Genomic DNA, 18,130 nt, shown 5'->3' with positions numbered 1-18,130 from the left:
CATTGCTATCCATTGCCTGTCCCACTTTTGACTTGCTGCTGTTACTAGTGGGGAGTATTATTGTAAATTTTCCATTAGATGATCTGACTGCACTAATGGCCTAATACTCCAGGGACACAGTTTGCCATGGCAGAGAATTGCAGGCCACTATTTTAATTATGAAACAAAATATTTGTCTGGTGTTTGATTTGTTCTATCTTTTTTTCTGCTGCCAGTAATTAATAGTCTATCTCATTAAATTTTTTTTCTATTGAGAGCAACCAGCTTTTAATTCAATTGCACTGTGAATATTTTTTTCTAGATGCTACATCACATTAGCACAGGCTATTGGAATGAATATGGGTGGTGCTCCCATGGGCCCAGCTGGCACAGGAAAGACTGAAACTGTCAAAGACATGGGCAAATGCCTGGGCAAGTACGTGGTGGTCTTCAATTGTTCGGACCAGATGGACTTCCGAGGTCTTGGTCGAATCTTCAAAGGTAGTAAATAGAAGAAAATGTCCGATTTGTGCAGTTAACAGTTGCACAATGAGACTGAACTAATCAAAACTATTTTTACTTGTTGTGTTAGGACTGTCCCTGTCAGGTTCTTGGGGATGCTTTGATGAATTTAATCGGATAGACTTGCCTGTGCTTTCAGTGGCTGCTCAGCAAATCGCCATTGTCCTGACTTGCAAGAAGGAACGCAGAAAGAGTTTTGTATTCACAGACAATGACACATTAGAAATGAACCCAGAGTTTGGTATCTTTCTTACAATGGTGAGAATCCATCACTTTTGTGAAGTTATCAGCATTATGCTTTAGAGAAAAAGAAAGTATTTGATAGGGTGGAAATGGTCTAGATTTGAATTATCAAGATGGGATTTCATTTTCTACATTCAGATAATCCAACGTTGAGATTCATCATACAGATCGTACTCCGAGTTGAATATCTACCAATGCTATGATTCAATTGAGGACTATATTTTCTTCAAACTCAATATTGGAGACTGTGTTTAGCGGAACTCTTAGGAATAAGCAGAAAGAATCATGAGTGGATTATTATGAAGATAAAATTGAATGTAAAGCTTCATTTAAAAAGATTTTTAAACACTCTGATTCAAGTGTGTGCAAGACAAGCCAAAGTACTCTTGCTTTTGGTTCACATCAATGCATTTGCTGCAATTTGATTTATTTCTTGTGCTGTTAGTGGGAAACTGTGGGTTTGGTATGCATACAAAGTGATTTCCACTCCACAGTCAGTGTAGGATTTCCTTACCAATGGGGAGATGTGTGTAGGTGAAAATCACATTGTGATAAGAGAAAATCCATTTGACAGGATTAGATGGATTACCACACTGTGGAAGTCTATTGTTTGTGCTTGGCCAAACAGTGTAAATCCAGCACCAAATCTGTTTTACAAAGAATGTAACTGCACCTCCTTAGTGTGTTGGGTTCTTCTTGTAATTATACTGTGAAGTATAACATAAATTAACTTGAACTTGGAGCATCAAGGGAACATGTTTATTGTGACAATCAATCTACTAAACTGAAGCACAGTATATACAATGTTGCTAAATTTGACATGCGACACAGCATCTTAAATTAATAATAACCCCATCAAAGTAACAGTTATACATAATGGGTTTGTATATTCAAGCAATAAACCATTGTACATACACGACACTGCTTCCCAATTAAAAGAAAAGGAAGAACTGCAACCCTGTACAGATAGATGAATATATCCACTTTAAACTTAAGAACTTATATACACTAGTAAGTTAACATATATCGGTCATGAACTTTTAGATCTAGTTACATTCATCAATTTATATACCTATTTATAACTTTAAGGCACATTACAGGTTTCTTAACCTCCTGGGATCTTCTTGTTATATCAATTTGTCTTGTGTCTCAACTTTGCTCTAGTATGCCCACTGCTTTAATGAGGGCACGCCCTTAGGATCTTCCTGTAATTTGCATGAATGATGATCATCAACTTCATATTTATTGACATCCTGGTGGACACACTTACTTGTTTGGACCTTTTGGGAAAAACCTGCACAGTTAATGAATTCTTTGCCCCCTTTCAGGATAGTGGAATTCACCTTTGTATTTCAATTTAACACTGGATCATTTTGTTCCTGTGCTGTTTTTTCTCTACTGACTCTCCTATAAAGCTTTGTTCTATGGATTCCATTCCTGTTTGGTTTTTGGAAATCTTTCCTGAGGCCTTCAGCTTCATCAGAGTGTTTTGAAGTTGGTTCTTGCTTTGGTAACAAGGATTTCACACTTCTGATTTGTCACACTTTCTTAAGGTGCAGATTTGTCAGTCTCACTTCGGCAAGATAGACAGTTGCATCTATCAGCTTGTATGATAAGAGATATCCCATCATTGTTGCCAATGTAGTGTATTAGGAGATTGTTGTAACTGTTCTGTGGAATATAACATAAACTAATTTGAACTTGGAGCCTCAAGGGAACACATCTTTACTCTGACAGTTGACTCTCGAAGCTGAAATGAAACTGGGTAACAGAGCATTTGAAGCTAATAGTGGTCCGAGCAACCATGAAGAAACAGTTACACATAATTGTATACAAGAGCCCCACAGCAATACACATACACCACACTCTGCAACTTTCAAATATTTTCTATGAGATTGGGATTCTAGCCCTCACATGCTTTCATCCATGCATGTATGTGCCTACTGATGCTACGTGTGTGGACAAGTGCATGGGCGTAATGATTAAGTCCATTGCTCTCTTAAATGAGATGGATAAAACTGTATAGGGTTCAGTAAAGGAACTCAAACAACAAGTCACTGTGACTCTTAAAGATCTGTTTTTGACAATTGAATACAATATACTTAAATATTTATCTGGAAATATCAGTTCTAATTTAACTAATAGTTAAAGATTTTCTTTCACTTAATAGAATCCAGGTTATGCCGGGAGGCAGGAACTTCCCGAAAATCTCAAGATTAACTTTCGGTCAGTGGCAATGATGGTGCCTGATCGTCAGATCATTATCCGTGTCAAGCTGGCAAGCTGTGGATTCATAGACAATGTCACCCTTGCTTGCAAGTTCTTTATGCTTTACAAATTGTGTGAGGAGCAGCTTTCCAAGCAGGTGTGTGTGTGCCAGCCTGAACTCTTGAAAACTTTACATGTTTCTCTGTTGAGAATAAAGTGGCACAGGAGAAGCTGGTGGTCCTTTGATGGGCAGAGAAATTAAAATGAGATTTAACAAGAAATCTTAAAAAGTGCGGCCCAGTCCAAACACAAAAATACAAAAGGATTTCAGTGGGAGGATGAAGGTATAGAGGGGAAACAAAAGAATCAAAGGACTAAATTAAACTGGCAAAAGGGAATTCTTGTTTAGCAAGACAGGTGCAAGAAACTGAGTTAAAAACTTGAATGATTGAAAATGATAAAGAATGAAGAAATGGCAGATACCAAATGAGTCTCATGCCTTGATTTTCATAAGAAACTTGAGTGGTGAGAATGAATGAGCACAAGAGAAAGGGTTGGAGCAATTAGGATAGCCAGCGATGAGGATGTGGTACTGATGGAATGTACCCGGGCTTATCAAAGGAAGACAAAGAAAAAAGCTGTCGCTCTGACAATAACCTTTGAGACATTTTTTGGAAATGGGTGGCAAAGTAGCACAGCAGTTAGTGCTGTTGCTGCATAGCTCATGTGACAATGCTTAAATCTTGAACCTGGGTTCTGTCTGCATTTGAATTTGTGCATTCTTCCTGTGACTGCATGGATTTCCCCTGGGTACTCAAGTTTCCTTGCACATCCAGTGATGTGCTGGTAGGTTAAATGGCTGCTGTAAAAGTGTAGGTGGGTAGCAGGAGAACCAGGGAGGAGTTGAAGGGCACCTGAGAGGGAATGGATAACAGGGAAGTAAGTAAGGCAATGGGATTGAGGAGAATGTTCCGAGAACCAGTATAGACTCTATGGGCAGAATAGCCTCCTGTGTTGTTAGGAAAAAATGAGAATGTGAGGATTGTGTCACAGAACTGGAAAGTTGTCAATGTAACACTTTTGTTCAAGAACCGTGAAAGATCAGACTGGTAACTATGGACCAGCCAGCAGTGGGCTCTGGAGATTCTAATGGACAAAGGAATATGAACGAGACACAAAAGTTGATGGTGCCCTCCGAGAGAGGGCGATGAAGACTTGTTAATCTCAGCCGAACTGCTGGAGGAGGTGAAATTTTAGGGAGATGAATGATTTTGTTTCAGCTCTCCAGCTTCTGCAAATTTTTGCTTTTGATCAAAGTAGAATTCAGCAGAACTTTTAGAAGCCTTATTTTATAAATCTACAAAACTGAGATCACAGAAACAGATTGTTTATTAAATTTCACTACAAGCTTTCTCTACCTCATTATCATTACTGTCGGTTTCAGGTGCATTATGATTTTGGACTCCGCAATATTTTGTCTGTTTTACGAACGCTCGGCGCCGTCAAGCGGGCCAGGCCTGAAGATACTGAATCTACGATAGTTATGGGAGTCCTTCGAGACATGAACCTCTCCAAGCTGGTTATTCAGTTTTCTAGTTATTTGTTTTAATTGCACTTTGAGGAAGGTTTTCCCTTTTATTCTATAAAGTAGCTTTTCTGTTTTAAATGCAAATATACTATGATCTTGAAATGACAATGTGCAACATTGATGTTTGAGCAATTGATATGCATACGTGGAGCTGGCCCTTGGGAGCGACGTTGAAGGAGATGGAATGGTCAATTCTGTTGAGTAAAAAGGAAGTATGGTGCATCGCAGTTTAAGAGAGCATCTTGGTGATTCTTGCCAAAGTTGTCTTTAGCTTGTGTGCTGGGAGAAAATTGGCCTGAAGGGTTTAACCTGAGGAGTGAAGGAGAATTGTGCATGTGACTGGAAGGCTGTGCCACATCTGAGGACCTTGTCAAGAAAAATAGGATTGTAGAAAACCTGGTAGTAAGAGGTAATGGAAAGGTTGAAGGTGACCGTTTTGACAAGGGGAATGTTGACATTGGGGGGTGGGGGGAAGGAGAGGGGTATGGAATCATAGAAGCATACAGTACATAACTGGGCCTTTATGGCCCACCTCGTCCATGCTGACCATGATGCCTATCTATGCTAATCCCATCTGCCTGCATGAGGCCGCTCTTCCTCTACTCCTTTGCTCTCCAAGTTCCTGTCCAAATGCCTTTTAAATATTGTAATAGTATCTGCCTCCAGTACTTACTCTGGCAACTCATTCCAAATATTCAGCACCCTCTGGGTAAAAATGTTAGCCCTCGGATCTCCTTTAAATTTCTCCCCTTTCACCTTAAACATGTGCCCACTAGTTCTAGACTCCCTTTCCCTGGGGAAAAAGAATCTGACTGTCTATCCTTTTTATATCCCTCATAATCTTGTAAACCTCTCTAAGGTCACCTCTCGGTCTCTTGTGTTCCAGTGAGAATAAACCCAGCCTATCCAATCTCTCCTTATAACTACAGCCCTTCGTAACAGGCAATATCCTGGTGAATCTCCTCTGCACTCTCTCTTCTACCACCTCCTTCCTGTAGTGTGGTAACCAGGATTATAAACAATACTGGTGTAACCAATCCTTTGTACAACTGCAACATGACAGCCTAACTCTTATACTTGGTGCTCAGCCTATGAAGGCAAGCATACCAAATGCCCTTTTCACTATCCTATCCACCTGTCAAAGTCGAGTTTATTGTCATGTGCACAAGCACACAGGTGCAATGAAAAGCTTACTTGCAGCAGCATCACAGGCACATAGCATAATATAAGCAACATTCACGAGAAAAACGTAAATTATATACAATTTTTACAAGAAAAAAACACAATTAGAACAAAGAAAACAAAGTCCATTTTAGTGCAAAGTGATCAGAGTGGTCATAGTGTTGCTAAACTGTAGTGATGATTAGGGTTTTGCTGGTTGATTCAAGAACCGAATGGTTGAAGGGAAGTAGCTGTTCTTGAACTGGGTGGTGTGGGACTTATGGCTTCTTTACCTTCTGCCTGATGGTAGCTGTGAAAAGATGGCATAGCCCGGATGGTGGGGATCTTTGATAATGGATGTTGCCGCCTTGAGGCAGCGCCTCCTGTAGATACTTCCATTAGTGGAGAGGGATGTGCCTGTGATGTATTGGGCAGGGTCCAGTACTCCCTGTAGCTTCTTGTGTTCCTGCGCATTCGAATTACCATACCAGACCATGATGCAACTAGTCAGGATACTTTCAACAGTACATTTGTAGAAGTTTGTTAGAGTGTTCGGTGACAAGCCGAACCTCCTTAACCTCCTAAGAAAGTAAAGATGCTGCCGCGCTTTCCTTATGATTGCATCCATACGCTGGGCCCAGGGCAGGTCATCCAATATGTTAATGCCCAGGAATTTTAAAGCTGCTGACTCTCTCAACTGCCGATTTCCCCCAGTGTAGACTGGCACATGTTCGCCTTCCTTCCCCTTTCTGAAGTCAACAATCAACTCTTTAGTTTTGCTGATATTGAGCAAGAGGTGGTTGTTGTGGCACCACTCAGCCAGGTATCCTATCTTGCTCCGGTAAGCTGACTCATTGCCACCTGTGATTTATCCAACAACTGTAGTGCCATTGGTGAATTTGAAGATGGCATTGGAGCTGTGCTTAGCCACACAGTCGTGTGTATGGAGAGTGACCTGTGTCGTCACTTTCAAGGAGCTATGGACTTGCACTCAAGGTCTCTCTGTACATCAAAGCTCCCAAGGTTCCTGCCATTTACTCGATGTGTCCGAACAGAATTTGACCTTCCAAAGTGCATTACCTCATGCTTTTCTGGATTAAATTCCATCTGCAACTGGGAATCATTGTTTACATCAATGGATGTTGGTCAGAGGTAAGTGGCCGAGGGAGAGAATGTATGAAAACATATAATCACTTTGTATAAGTGGTGAGCAAACCATAACATTTTCATGCAAAAGATTCTGGGAACAATCTGTGGCCAACTTAATATATATGGCATTTCGGAACAACTTGTTGTGCAAATATACTCTGAATATTTGAATGTATGATTGTGAAAGGATACAGAAAAAGGTTTATACCCCTCTAGTCCAAAAAGCATTCATTAACAACTACACTATCTTTACTGTTTTTTTTCTACCTAAAGCCTTGAGCGACAACTGGCCTGTAGTTTGTTTTCCTATTTAAAGCTGCTGTATCTGATCTGAAAATTTTCTTAACAGCATGGGACTTGTCTATGTGTTATTAAAGCATGTCTTCACTCTTTCTCACTTCCTGGTATCTGGTTCTAGATTGATGAGGATGAACCACTGTTCCTGAGCCTGATAGAGGATTTATTTCCTGGCATTCAGTTGGATAAAGCCAGGTATCCACAGTTTGAAGCAGCTATTGACAAACAGGTATTGGTCATTCACATAAATTCAAATAGTTCACAAGGGCATTAGAGTAGTTTTTCATAATATTCTCTTACAGAGAACAAAAACTAAATGAACCCACTGGAAATGACACAATTATAAGTTCCAAATAGGGAACAAAATTGGAGGAATTGGAGTAATAAATATTTGAAGGGTTTCAACTTTTTAAGTATTGAAAATAAATATTATCAAGAAAATTGGAGCACAGGAATTACTCAAGTACCATAAACCTTTTCAGATTGAGGACGGAGGTCTAGTGAAACATGTACCCTGGAAACTGAAGGTTATTCAGTTATTTGAAACTCAGCGTGTTCGACATGGTATGATGACATTGGGCCCAAGTGGTGCTGGAAAGACGACCTGCATTCACACCCTCATGAAGGCTATGACAGGTAGGAATTGATATATTACCAACCAGTAAGAAATTGTTATGGCAGTTATTAGTAATATGTGGTACATTAACTTAGAAAAGGTAATCAATGGACACTAAAATGTTAATGTATGACGGTGCAATGAATAAAAAATGAACTTGATGGTGTTGGTATCTACCTGCTGTGTAACTGGTGCTTTTCACTGGCTTATGTATCATGGTTAGCAGCTCGTATTTTCTTTCCTCAAAATGTTCTCATGCTGAAGGGCCTATTTTCATGCTGTATGGCTCTATGATTCTATGAATTCTATAAAAACTCGTTTTAACTTTGTCATCTCATCTTGCACAGAATAATTTCAACCCTGGTGCAGAATTTATTAGGGCAAATAATCCATAAGCAAAAAAAAGCCATGAGTCATGTTTAAGAAATGTGTGAGAGTTCACATCACCCTCAAACAGAACCCCCCAGAACTCTCTATTTTCTCCTGGAGGAAGCTTGAGTAGAGAGTTTCCAGGTTTATCTTTTTTTCCTCTGGAACTTTATGATACACTCAAACATAAAAGAATACATTTGGGAACACTATTTGATTCTGTCATATATTTTCCTCAACACTGATTAGGAATAGGAATGTGCAGAAAAGCTATTTAACATCGCACCACAATTCATACAGCATATCAGAGAAAATGAGCTTAAGAGCTTACGCTAAGTCGGGAAGATTTTCACAATAGATCTATCAAAAGTAAAACCCAATGGAATAAAAGGAAAAGGCTGGATGGATGCAGAATGGGACAACATCCATTTTATTTTTTTCACATCAGAAATCTGTATAATATAGAGATCTCCAGGGATCAAATTAGGATCACTACTCTTTTCAGTATGTATTCATAGAGGGTATTCAGAGCAAATGTTGAAAACCTGCAGGGGATGCAAAATGTGGGAACGTGGTAAGCAATGAGGAGGTTGGCAACAAACTTCCTGAGGTCATAGGCAAATTAAAATGGACAGATACTGTATATGATAAATAAAACAGAAGGCAATGGGCATCAAAGGAAAAACACTCCAGTGGCTGGAGTCAAACCTCCTACAAAGGAAGATAGTTGAGATTGTTAATCATCCCAGTCCAGGACATTACTGTTGGAATTCCTCAGGGCAATGTTCCTGAGCTTAAACATCTTCAGTTGCTTGACCCGTGCCTTTCCTTCTAAAATTAGGTCAGGAGTGGGGATGATCGCTGATGATTGCATAATGCTCAATTTCAATCACAATTCCTCAGCAAATGAAGCAGCCCATGCTTGCGTGCAGCATAATGTAGACAATGTGGGCTGATGAGTGGCAAGTAACATTTGTTCCACAGAAGTGCCAGGCAGTGACCATCACCAACCATAGTCTAACCACACACCTTTGACCTTCATTTACCAGAAAGTCAACTGAACCAGCTACATAAGTAACATAGCTACAGCTGCAGATCAGAGGCTGGGTATTCTGTGATTCGCCTCTTGATACAGCACAAGGCCTTTCCACCATTTACAAGGAACACAATGGAATACTCTCCACTTGCCTGGATGAGTGAAGCACCAATAACTCAAGAAGCTTGACAACATCTAGGACAAAGTAGCCCGCTTGATTGGCTCTCCATCAGTTGCATTAAATGTTCACTCCCTACCCCGCTGGTGCATGTTGGCTCGAGTGTATCATCCACAAAATGCACTGGGTTATTCACACAGGCCAATCCATCAGCATCTCCTAAATCCATGTCCTGCACCACCAAGAAGGTCTAAGACAGCAGGTGCATGGGACCACCACCACCAGCAGCAGGTTCCCTGTCAAGTCGTACACTACCCTGACTTGGAAATGTATGGCTGTTACTTCATCACTTGTGGTTCGAAGTCCTGGAACTCCTTTCTAACGGCACTATGTGAATACTTTCACCAGAAGGACTGGTGGTTCAAGAATATGGCTCACCACACCCTCTCAAGGACATTTAAGTATGGGCAATAAATGCCAACCTTGCTGGTGATGCCCAGATCCTGAAAATGTGTGTCAATGAAGATATTTCAGCACTTTATTCTCACTGCTTATCTGTGAGTGTTCACCTTTAAGCTAATGCTTCCCACCACCTTCGGAGTGTGTGCCTGCCGAACCTCCTGGTCTCCACCAGATAAATCACATCTCTCCTTTTAGTGAAGCCTTCATTGTAGCATTGGAGAAGCATCAAACTCACTTTCTCCCATGTTGTGCTATGGTAGATATTCCTGTGTTTGTTACTGTAATCAATTCAACTATTTTCTGAATCCACAATAAACATCTATTCTAAGAAACACATTTTTACTTCAAGTAATGCTTTGTGCCAGGGATTTTCAAAATTGTAAACCTTCTCACTTTTCCCTCTTTGCTGAGCAACTAATTGACTTACCAACACACTCAAAGCTGGCTGGATGCTATAATCCTATTCAAGAAAAATTTGTGTTCTTCCTGCACCAAGGTAAGCAAGCAAGATTTGATTACATATTTTGGTCCACCTGTCTGTTTTCTGGCAGTCCCTCCAATCTACCAGGAGCAAACTTTCAGAGATTGATCTAAAGAAACATTTCATTGTACCTCACAGTCAGTTTTCCACAGTTCTGAGCAACAGAAGCCAGGCACTTCACTGAAGCACTTCAACAACACATTGATGGCTAGATCCTCAAGAACAAGAAAAATTGCCAAAATTCTTTCAATATGTCTTATTGTCCATACCAATAGCTGAGTTGGTACATGAGTAGAATGCTTTCCTAATGCTCATCACTCAGTTAGCTATGGGTTCTAGTCTCGTGCAGTATACGTGGACATAGCGTTGAGTCCCCTCCATTATGCGATTGAGATGCCTTATTTTATCTCCACATTGATCATTCTGTTGAGGCTTGTACTGAATCATGAAGAAGTTAAATTCTGTTAACTTATTGCTGTAAGAAACTGATTTGAGCTGTCAAACTTATTTCACTCTGTATTTTTACAGAGTAAAATGAAGATATTTGCAGACACATCAGCATGGTCTGGAATTTAATCCAGCCCCAGTGGGAGAAAGTTTAGTCTTATGACTTGGGTCAGTCAGTTTCCCAACATGCCTGCTCTATTTTACCTGTAACATCGTCACTACCACTGCTGGAAGACAGTAACTGCTTCCTTAAGTTCTTGAAGCTAACCTGTTACCTTTGCTATCCAGATTGTGGTCAGCCTCACAGAGAGATGCGGATGAACCCCAAGGCAATTACAGCTGCTCAGATGTTTGGCCGTTTAGATGTAGCCACCAATGACTGGACTGATGGAATATTTTCAGTATTGTGGAGAAAAACTCTTAGGGCCAAGAAAGGTAAGAGAATGTCTTGGGAAGCAGAATCACCATCTCCCACCAGAATGAAGCACGGAAAAGCTTGACTAGTTGATAAATTAAAATTTCTGCTTCAACTGAGCAAAGTGTATTTATATTGCATTGTAAGTGTTCTTTTAAGTCCCAGATCATATCAAACATCATTCTGTGCACCTCAATTTTTTCAGGCTGCTTTGTATTGGATAAGAATGTCAGGATGTGGATCCAATGGAATCAGTGCAGAGAATGCAGAGTGGCAGAACATTGTGGATAGTGCTGTCCTGCCTCTTTTCATGTAACTAGTTTTGAAGGACTGTCTGGAACTTTTGTCCAGCCCCATCTACCAAGGGAAACTTGCAATAGAGTAGCTGAAAAGAGAGAGAGAGAGAGAGAGAGAGAAAATATGCAGAGGGTCTCTGCCCTTCTCTCCTTTTTGGTTCTTGGATGGAGGGGTTGTGGTGTGATTTGCCCCCAAAGAACAGTTGACCATTCAGACCAGAGATTATTCACTCAGAGGGCTGTTGAGTCTCAGTTGCTGAGTTTATTCTGGAAAGAGATTGATAGATTTTGGATATTGAGGGATTTGGGATTAGTATCGGAAAATAATATTGAGGCAAAATATTAAATTGAATGGCCGAGCACATAGAAGGGACTAAATGGCCTACTCTTGCTCCTACTTCTGATACTCTTATGTAATTTTGCCTAAAGAGATGAAAATCATTCATTTCTATAGAAACATTAATATTTTAACTCATGTATTACCAGCACAAATATTTCTCCAGGAAATAAAGCAGCATCCATATTTAAGAAAATTGTAAGGATTCCAGCAGTTATTTGCCTTACTGTTACATTGTTGAAATTGTTATCAAGTATTCTGTTCACTTAATTCTATATTAATGCTGTAGGTGAAAGTATTTGGCTGGTACTGGATGGTCCTGTTGATGCTATTTGGATAGAAAACCTTAATTCTGTCCTTGATGACAATAAGACTCTCACTTTGGCAAATGGAGATCGTATTCCAATGGCCTCAAGTTGCAAGATAGTTTTTGAGCCTCATAACATTGACAATGCTTCTCCTGCTACTGTCTCCAGGAATGGGATGGTTTACATGAGTTCCTCTGTACTTGACTGGAGGCCTATTTTGGAGGTTAGTGACTGCAACTTAAACAGTAATCAGAAAATCCTTTTGAGGCATACAGATAGAACGATGAAAAACTTGGTTATGTTTGTCTTTGTACTAAACATATATAGCTTATTATTTCAATTTTAAATGTGAAAATCCAAAAATGCTTGTACAAGTACAAAGTTGGGCTTGTGCATTCTATTGATAGGTTGACAGAGATTATCTTTATTTTATGTCATTGTATATTGTACAAAGCTCTGTGAAATTGGTCAAAGTTTTTGTAATAATGAGGGAAGTTGTGTAAGCATGGAGGGTCTTTAAGAGATTTAATTTTCTGACCGATGCAGGAAAAAATGTAAGAATATGATATAAAGCTCTTCTCTGTTGTCAAGAATCCAATAACTGTACATGGAACTTTATTATTCTCTTTTCACAGCGTTGGTTAATGTTACGTTCACAACATGAAGCTGAAATTCTCAAGGAGTTGTATGCAGCTGTGTTCCCAGAGCTTTATCACTTTAGCATACAGTCCTTAAATCAAAAGATGGAGATGCTCGAAGCTTTTGTCATTATGCAGAGTATTAATATGTTACAAGGTCTTCTACCACCCAAGGTATCTTCTTCTTAGGCTGTCTATCTGGATAGAATATGCCTTGCTTCTAGTTGGTTTTGTGGATTGTAAGGAGGCTAATGTGGCCCGTGTGGAAGTCCCTGATTCTTCCACAGGTAGAGCAGGTAGTGGCTGATGGGATGGGTAGTTTGTGAGGTGGTGTCCTCCTTCCACTGCTTACACAGGACTTTAGTCTGCTTCCACTGTATGACCTTGAGGTTCTCAACACCACTCCGAATGCTCCTCCTCCACTTTGAGTGGTCATTGTGGTGAGCATGTTGCATTTCTTCAAGGAAGAATCCAGGATGTTGGTGGGGATGTTGCAATTTTTCAAGGAAGCTATGAGGACATCCTTGAATCTTCTTCTCTGTCTGCCTGATAATCTCCCATGACAGATAGTTTCAACAGTCTGGTTTCAGGCATGTGAAAAACATGGCCTGCTGGAAGTAGCCAACTCAGTGTAACAAGAGTTTCAGTACTGACCATTTGATCTAAACCCCGTGAAGACTAATTGTTTGATTAAAGAGACCATGCTCTGGTGCCTGTCAAATCATCCCATTATGTGGAAACGGATCAGCAACTTTCCAAGGGTGTTGGTGAACCTTCTGAAAATGGCACATCCAAAGTCCAGCAAAATATCCATCTTATTGAGCTAAAATGATGCATAAAATTTCATAGAACTGCCCGCTGATCTTGCTCAAAATTTTGTGTAGCAGTGGATGACTATAATTTCTTCGTTCATAGCACATTTATGCTCTTATTTCAGAAGAACGATGTAGCTCTGAAGCACTAAGTATTACTATCAAAAATAAATCAAGTATCCTTTACGGGAGTTAATCTTCTCATTGTTAAAACTGTTAAGAAGTTCACCTGTTCATAAATGAATGTTTATTGCTCACTTATATCAATAGAAGTTTAGTCTGGTATGTTACTACAGAAGCCTACTGCTTCTATTGTTAATAGAAATTACTGATGATTGTGATAGTAAACTGGACAGCAGTGTTGTCAACCCTTCAGGATGGCCCTAGAGTTTCCAGAGATTAAAGATAAATTTTCTGGACACTGCGATCATTCAATGAGAAAAATCTTAAGGGAATTTTTTTTCATCTTATTGCCTTTGAACTCTATCATGTATTTATTATCAAAAATATAGGAGATGTGGGGTATGAGGCCCTCCTGAAGGAGTGGGGCTGTTAGAGGCAGGCACTCGTGTTTAATATGGCCAACTGGAGTTTGTGATTTTAATAGGAATGGTTGGATGGGTGACCTTGGAGTTTTAGAATTGGTGCACAGTGAGTATGTTAGTGCGTCTCTTTTTAAATTTGAAACTAATCTCCATTGTATCATGACATTTTAGGAGCAGACTGGTGAGATCAACCGACAGATACTGGAACGGTTATTTACCTTTGGCCTCATGTGGAGTGTTGGTGCCACTCTAGAGCTGGATGATAGAAGAAAGATGGAATATTGGCTGAGAAATCATGCTTCTATCAAATTAGATATGCCGGAAATTTCTTGCCTTGGTGAAGAAACAATGTTTGACTACCTTGTGGACCCCAATGGTGAGTCACTTCTAATGCTTTAGCAGGTGAGGAGAAGATAAATCTGGAATACATGAAAGATAATAATGGCCTGGAAATCCTACTGTGCTCTGATGGGGTTAACGACCTAGAATGGGTAGCTGGCTGCTACAAGGGTGTATCAGAGGTCTTTGTCCTGGTTAAGGCCTCACCCTTGCCCAAGCTGCAATGGCCTTCTATCCCTGAGAGCACCAAAGAGACTGAACATTTTTTTCTTTTTAATTCTTTGTCTCCCACAACAGCCACCTCCATTGAATGTGGGGCTAGTTGTCCTAATTTAATGAGCTTCTGAGGTCTTTGGTATGACCTTAAGGCCAGGTTTCAACTAGTATGCTTCTACCAAGACCTTTCAAAGGGAAAAAAAAGGATGGGATTCCTGGAGAACCTGAGAAACCTCCCACCAGTGGTGCAAACCTGCTACTCTCCAAGAATCAGGATGGAGCTGTGAACATAGTTTCTGTGCAAATGGGGCAAAATCTGACCCATGTTGCAGCTCCTCACCAGAAGTGAATGGAAGCTACATCTTATTAAGCTCCTGAAGTTTTCAGGCAGTGATTGCAGAGAGGAGCATTTTATGAACAGAAAAGATCTTTATATTTTATATTTAATCTTTATAAACTCTCAGATTCATTCTGAAAACTATTATCTTTCTTAGAAGAAGTTCAAGGGAAATTTGACTGTGTTGATGAAGATGGACAGTCTAATGAAGGGAAACTATTTCCAATGGCTGAAGTGTTAAGTTGAGGGCACGGATTCAGGGTCATTGGCAAAAGAAGCAAAGGCATTAAAATGAAAAACTTAAGTGCTTAACATTTGAAATGCATGATCCAGTGGTGCAGTGACAATATATTCTGTGGTAATCTTCACAAGGCTGACACCCGAATACTCGAAGGAGAAAAATGTTGTAGCAATATGAGCAAAGAGATGGTGAGAGGGATTAATTGGTATGTTAAAGCGTCCATGCGGACATTACAGGTTGAATTGCCTCATTTTGTCCTCTGTTACTCCATGGTAAGCTAGTTTCCTGAATAGTTCAATATATTCAACTGAATTGAATATATAAAAGTTGACAATAAATAAGTAGTATCAAGTGTGTGTAAGTGCCAAAAGATGACTCATTCATCTTTATGGTAAATCTTGGTGATGCATTTAGCAATTGCTTTAGTTTTTCAGGTTGCTCAGCAGACTTGTTACAGTAAAATTGAAATAACTTACTTCCCATTTAAAAAAATTGCAATCAAATGTTTCTTTGCAGTTGTGTGTTAATGTTAAATTATGTAAAGCAATTCTTAAAGATGTTTACATAGTAAAAATGGCACGTTGGCTTTCATAGTGTGAGGACGTACAGGATGCCTTAGTATAGGTGTACAAGGCCTTGGTGAGATCACACATTGAGTATAGTCTCCTTATCCAGAGAAGGATATTCTTGCATTGAAGGTAGGTCTGATGTATGAAGAGAGATTGGCAGGATTGGGCTGAAATTCACCAGAGTATAGAAGATTGAAAGGGGACCTCACCCTCAAAAAATCCTGATGGGACTGGATGACATAGATGCAGGGAGGATATTCCTGATGGTTGGGAAGTCGAGAACTAGGATTCACAACCTTGAGGATATGGGGTATGCAATTTAGGATTGCGATAAGGAGAAATTTCTTCACCCAATGACAGGTGACTTGTGGAATTCTCTGTCATACAAGGCAGTTGAGGCCAAATTATTAAATATATTCAAGAAGGAGTGAGATGTCATCCTTATGGTTAAAGAATGGGGAACAGTATCTTTGACTTGGATGATCAGCCATGATTGTGTTGAATTGCAAATAGGCTCAAAGGGCTGAATGGCTTACTCCAACTCCTGCTTTCTTTGTTTTTATGTTTTTGTGTATCACAGGGAATTGGTTACACTGGAGCATGCAAGTAGAGGAGTACATTTATCCAGTAGATACCATTCCAGAATATGGATCGATCCTTGTGCCAAATGTTGACAATGTCAGGACTAATTTTCTCATTCATATTGTTGCTAAACAGCACAAGGTATTTCAAACTTACTACAGACTGTTGGTTGGTTTGTAATAATTAAACGTTATATGGGAAGGTAAATACAATAGGGCATAGGAAATTAACACTGGTTAAAAATCATAATACAGGTCCTTCCCACTTTACAGTAGGGTTCCATTCCTGTGAACTGTTTGAAACCTGGGCAGTTTGCAAGTTGGAAATAGGGCTGCAAACCACGTTCCCAGGTGGCAGAAGATGCCTGCAGCCCCACAGCAGGCAAATCCATCCCACCAGTCTACCAAATGCTCGTTTGTATGTATGGGCTGTGCATAAGTCAGCTGAGCTACACTTGAGAATGCAGCTAAAGTTCTGTAAAAGTCAATGTAAAACTACATGCTGTGGTCTTATTTTAGAGGCTTTCAACCCTTAGCTCAGGTCTTTTTTGAGTCCCAATAGTAGTAGTTCATATCCTGAATGTCAATTTCATGTCAGTATCCAGACCACCGAGGGATGGTAACCGTGGGAATTTTGACTTGGGAAGCCATCTTGCCTATCCATTTTCATTGAGGAATTTTTGCCATTCTTGATCCCTGCAGGAAAACTCTGACATGTCCAGCACATGGTTCATTTCCATAACCCTCTTATGGCCATTTTTCTTCCAAGGCTATGAGAAAATTCTGAGTGATGATAACTTTTTGATTTCTTTTCACAGGGTGTACTTTTGACAGGTGAACAAGGAACTGCTAAGACCGTCATCATAAAAAGCTACCTGTCCAAATATAACACTGAGAGTCACCTGCCAAAAAGCCTTAATTTTTCCTCAGCCACAACACCTCTAATGTTTCAGGTAAAGAGTAACAAATAAATGAATGCACTTTTGACATATTTAATATATGTAGTATGGGTCCATGGGTAATAATTGTTCCTTTTATTGCTGTCACCACATGAAGAATTGTTTCATGTGTCTATCTGCAGGCTTATGATTGGGGATAGATAGAAGGTTCCAGAGAGGCTGTTTCAAAGAAGAACACTAATCATGCCTGTTATCTCTATAAACTGTTTCATGAATAAAATAGATTTATTTATTATTTAAATTATCTTAGAAAGTAAGGAAGATACTGAGAGAATATTGAACATTAAATGTATTGGTGATCCATTGCACATTTTTTTGCTGTAACTCCAGTAAAGTTACCATGATTATTCATATTCTTGCATAAGTATCCCTTTGTTTCTGTGATAAGGAGGTGAGCTACAGCTTTTGTTGAAAGCACAGTAATGTATAGAATGCAAGAATGAATTACAAGACTTGAATCTAATTGAAATGGAATTCATGTAACAAACTAATTGAATCAACAGAGATACAAGAGACTACAGATGCTGGAATCTGGAGCAACAAACAACCTGCTGGAGGAATTCAGCGGGTCGAGCAGCCGAGCAGTATCTGGGAGGGAGTGGGATGTGTGGGGGGAGAGGGAGGAGAAAGAATTGACGTTTCGGATCAAAGCCCTACATCAGTCTTGATACAGGGTTTCAACCCAAAACGTCAATTCCTTTCCTCCCACAGGTTCTGCTCGACCTGCAGAGTTCCTCCAGCAGATTGTTTGTTGTTATTGAATCAATGACTGCCTCATAATTGCTCTCTGATTTCATTCCATTGCCTCTCTTTTAGTCAGCAACTTTGTTTTTAAAGTTAAGTTGATTGGCTGATTTGAGA

General features: G+C 39.8%; 1 protein-coding gene across 1 annotated transcript in view; it reads left to right on the top strand.

Annotated features, from left to right (window-relative positions):
- LOC127577482 (dynein axonemal heavy chain 5-like) overlaps nucleotides 1-18,130 on the top strand; it is a 146,682-nt gene that overhangs the window by 71,813 nt on the left and 56,739 nt on the right. The window contains 12 exon segments of the mRNA XM_052028706.1: nucleotides 302-480; nucleotides 572-759; nucleotides 2,915-3,109; nucleotides 4,397-4,531; nucleotides 7,269-7,382; nucleotides 7,636-7,783; nucleotides 10,965-11,111; nucleotides 12,014-12,255; nucleotides 12,668-12,844; nucleotides 14,199-14,403; nucleotides 16,310-16,452; nucleotides 17,129-17,263. Of these exon segments, the coding sequence (XP_051884666.1) occupies nucleotides 302-480; nucleotides 572-759; nucleotides 2,915-3,109; nucleotides 4,397-4,531; nucleotides 7,269-7,382; nucleotides 7,636-7,783; nucleotides 10,965-11,111; nucleotides 12,014-12,255; nucleotides 12,668-12,844; nucleotides 14,199-14,403; nucleotides 16,310-16,452; nucleotides 17,129-17,263 (2,008 nt within the window).

Source organism: Pristis pectinata, chromosome 13 (assembly GCF_009764475.1).
Source record: "Pristis pectinata isolate sPriPec2 chromosome 13, sPriPec2.1.pri, whole genome shotgun sequence".
Classification (NCBI taxonomy): Eukaryota; Metazoa; Chordata; class Chondrichthyes; order Rhinopristiformes; family Pristidae; genus Pristis; species Pristis pectinata.
Note: the sequence above shows the minus strand (reverse complement) of the source record. Positions and strands in the feature narration are given on the sequence as shown.